Here is a 3,443-nt window from a genome sequence, read left to right as displayed (position 1 = left end):
GTGTGTGTGTGTGTGTGTGTGTGTGTGTGTGAGTGTGTGTGTGTGCGCGCGTGCGCGTGGGAGGGGGCACATGCTTGTGCGAGCATGCGCGAATGCGTCCTTGCGCAGCCACAAGCGTGGCCTAAGCTTTCTGCGCCACATGTGAACCATTTGGCCGCAGGCTGTCACAAGCTGCCGTGCCTGGCGCGGAGCCCGCCAGCAGCCGTCGCGGGGGCCCCGGCGCCCGAACCACCAAGCCACCGCCTGTCAGAGGCCGCAGGTCTCCTGAGGGAGCTCAACAGGCAGCTCATGGGGCTCGACCTGCCCGTCTCTGCTGAGCTCCAGGCCAAGGCGGCGCTCCTGTCGAGCGACGTGCTGAGCCGCTGCGAGGCCGCGCTGCCGGGCGCGGCGGAGGAGACGGTGTGGGCGGGCGGGGAGCTGTCGCCGGCGGCGCTCGGCGTGCTGCGGGCCGCCTCGTCAGCGTACTTCACGCTGCACGCGTACTGCTCTAGCGACGCTGCAGGTGTGGGGCTGTGGGGGCTGGGGGGGGGGCGGAGCTGCCGGCGATGTCACGGCTGGAATCCCTCGCTAGAGTGTCTTGGCCTGCTTTGCTGCATGGCCCGCCATTGAGCACTTCGACTCATTTCTGGCGCACCACTTGCAGCTCACATTTAGTCGCTGCAATCTTACGCCTGCCTTTCCTCACGCCGTCTCTGCAAATGGCAGTGGTGGAGGGCCTCCACACAGATGCAGCGGCGCGCCTGCAGCAGCTGCTGGGAGCGCCTGGCGGCAACAGGCTGCTGCCGCTCTTTGGGCCAGGTACGTTTGCAGTTTGCTCAAAATGTCGCCTGAAGGCTTGTTTACTTTTTGGGGGCTGGTGTCGGCAGGAGATCAACACACACGGCAGATTACAGTGGTTGCAATCCAAGTGTGACAAAACGAATCAGGGCACAGTGTCATGATTCAATCGGCTATCCGTGCCTCAAAACACCACATGATTCTATGGCCCTCCTCCTGCAGGCAATGGCCGCTGGGCCGGCCTGGCGCTCATCAGTGAGAAGACATGGCCCGCCAGCGAGCGCGGCGCAATTGGCGCCACCCCGCACATGCTGCTGCGCCTTGCGGCGGGCCCCGACGGCGGGCTGTCGCTCAGCGCTGACGGGGGGAACGCAGGGCTAGCCCTGCGTTCCGCGGCTTCCTCAAGGCCGTCCACGCGTCAGCAGGCCTGCAGTCATCGAAGGGCGGGGGGTACGCGGCGGCGACGGAGGACACTGCAGGGCGCATGATGCGCGGCGCGGCCTTCTTCAACCTGCTCGAGGGATGCGTGCCGCTGCTCGCCGTCGGCACCGGCCCCGACACGGTGCTGCAGCTCGTCATGCCGCGGGCGCGCGCGACGCTGACTCAGCGGCTGCTGGGCCCGACGCTGCCTGTCCTGGTGGACGTCCACGTGGGGCAGCTGCCGCAGGCCGGCGGTGACGGCGGGGACGGCGGCTGTGGTGGCGGCGGCGAGCAGGGAGGCAGCAAGGGTGCCGGGGCGGGCTGGGCGCTGGGCGCACGCAAAGCTCTACTCTGGCGCAGCGTCAAGCTGCCGACTGACACGGAGCTGGCGCGCTGGCTGCGGCAGGTGGTGGTGGCTGTCGATGACCTGCACGCGGCGGACATGGCCCAAGGGGATGTCAAAGGTGGGTGTGGGACGCCGATGGGCGGGGCGCGTTTTAAGTGTGCACTGCAGCGGCAGGGTGGCTGGGTGGCGATCGTGTGAAATGACGGCAAACATGAGTGAGATTCTGATTGTACGGATGTTTTCTGACTGTGGCCGACATTGTTTCTGCCTTCTCCCTGTTGCCTCTGCCTCCCTACGTCAGCGGACAACTGGTTAGTGCTGGCTGGCCCTGCTGAGTCGGTAAGCCACGCAAGGGATGAGCAGCACAAAAGCGTGTTGCTCAGGCCAAGACAAACAGTGCATGTGCCCGCGTTGCGCCAACAAGCCAAAATCAACACGTAATTAACCAGGACCATACGTTACAGTGGCTGCTGCCCTTAGCTCACCGCTGCCGCCCCCTTGGCCATCACCAAAATGACTCTTCCTCAGGAGCACGCAGCAGCGGGCGACATGGACAGCTTCGCGGTGCCTTTCCATACGGGCAGCCTGGCTGGCAGCGCGCAGTTCTCCTACCACAGCCCGGAGCGCGCTTTGGACAATGTGTGTGGCAGTGCAACGCCCCAGGACGATGTTTGGGGGATTGGCGCCATGGCCCTCAGCCTGGCGTTTGGGGTGCGGCAAACAGAGCTGCTGTCAACCGTCATGACCCCGGGCGCGGCCGGGCCGGATCGTGCGAAGCTACAGGAAGTTGCGATGCAGCTGACAGGCGCTCCGCTGGACGCCTTGTTTGAGGAGTTTGTGTGCTGCTGTCTGCGCGGCAATCCCACAGAGCGCTTGTCGGCCGCGCAGCTCCTGGCCTCCCCCTTCCTGGCTTCGGCAGCACTCGACACGGCATACGGCGCCGATGCTGCAGGCCACAGCTCGGGCAGCTGCGTCGGGGCCGTGGTGGCGGAAGCTACTGCAGAGCAGCAGCAGCAGCAGCAGCAGCAGCAGCAGCAGCAGCAGCAGCAGGCCGTCAAATCAGGGCTGCCCCTTGGCGTCAGCCTGGCGCTCTCAGCAGTCCAGATCCTCACCACAGCCTGTCAAGACATGGGAAACGATGCGAATGTCAATTTCACAAGCAGCATGCAAGCCCAGATGTCAGCAATGCAGCTGGAAGTCTTGCAAAGCGACCTGCTGCAGCTGGTTGGGGCCACGCTGGGCCTCACAGAGACGTGGCTGCAGACACAAGGCGATGCCATGCAGGAATCCATGCAGAGGGCCATGGCACTTTTGACCTGAGCGCTGGGCTGCTAAATGCTGCGCAAGCGATGTTATGCTGTGCCATCTGGGGGTTTGGCAGACCCTCCTCTTACCTTGATTCCGTGGTGTGTGCACGCTTTACTTGCTGACAATGACGCATGATATTGCAAGCAAATCTGCCCATCAGGGCAGTTGCAATCATGCCAATTGACCTGGTGGCGGTCCGGCATCATGCATGCCACGCTCTTCTGCTCACGTGTGCACCTCGCCGCTATGTTTGACCACTCTCTATGTTACATCGTCATGCTCAGCTGTAGTGATGCTGGAGCACGCTGGTTCCACTCGATCCTGCCTGCAACATGTGTGCACAAACGTGCTAGGATGGAATATGTTCCTGCGCTGTCATGCTTTGAGAGTGGGAATTGGCATTGAATCTGGAATCATCGATGGCGAAGTGACTTGCTGTAGAACTTGTGCGTGCACGCATGACACCATACGTGCAGACAATAGTGAGGATTTCTTGAGAAAGATAGCCCCGCAGGCACACATCGGCACGCTGATTAGGGCGGCAAGGAGCCAATGAAGGGGTACAGCGATGATCCACTTGAGGTTGCTGCGC

The 3,443-nt window shown here is 62.9% G+C and overlaps 1 protein-coding gene across 1 annotated transcript; it reads left to right on the top strand.

Moving 5' to 3' along the window:
• Positions 1-84: 84 nt before the first annotated feature.
• On the top strand, positions 85-2,863 carry MNEG_1623 (hypothetical protein; the record flags this gene model as incomplete). Its single annotated transcript, XM_014049906.1, has 6 exons — positions 85-502; positions 706-798; positions 1,000-1,032; positions 1,203-1,661; positions 1,845-1,882; positions 2,072-2,863. 6 exons carry the CDS (start codon positions 85-87, stop codon positions 2,861-2,863), a joined length of 1,833 nt encoding a protein of 610 aa, XP_013905360.1.
• Between the last annotated feature and the right edge of the window lie 580 nt (positions 2,864-3,443).

This window comes from Monoraphidium neglectum, assembly GCF_000611645.1.
Source record: "Monoraphidium neglectum strain SAG 48.87 unplaced genomic scaffold scaffold00166, whole genome shotgun sequence".
Classification (NCBI taxonomy): Eukaryota; Viridiplantae; Chlorophyta; class Chlorophyceae; order Sphaeropleales; family Selenastraceae; genus Monoraphidium; species Monoraphidium neglectum.
Note: the sequence above shows the minus strand (reverse complement) of the source record. Positions and strands in the feature narration are given on the sequence as shown.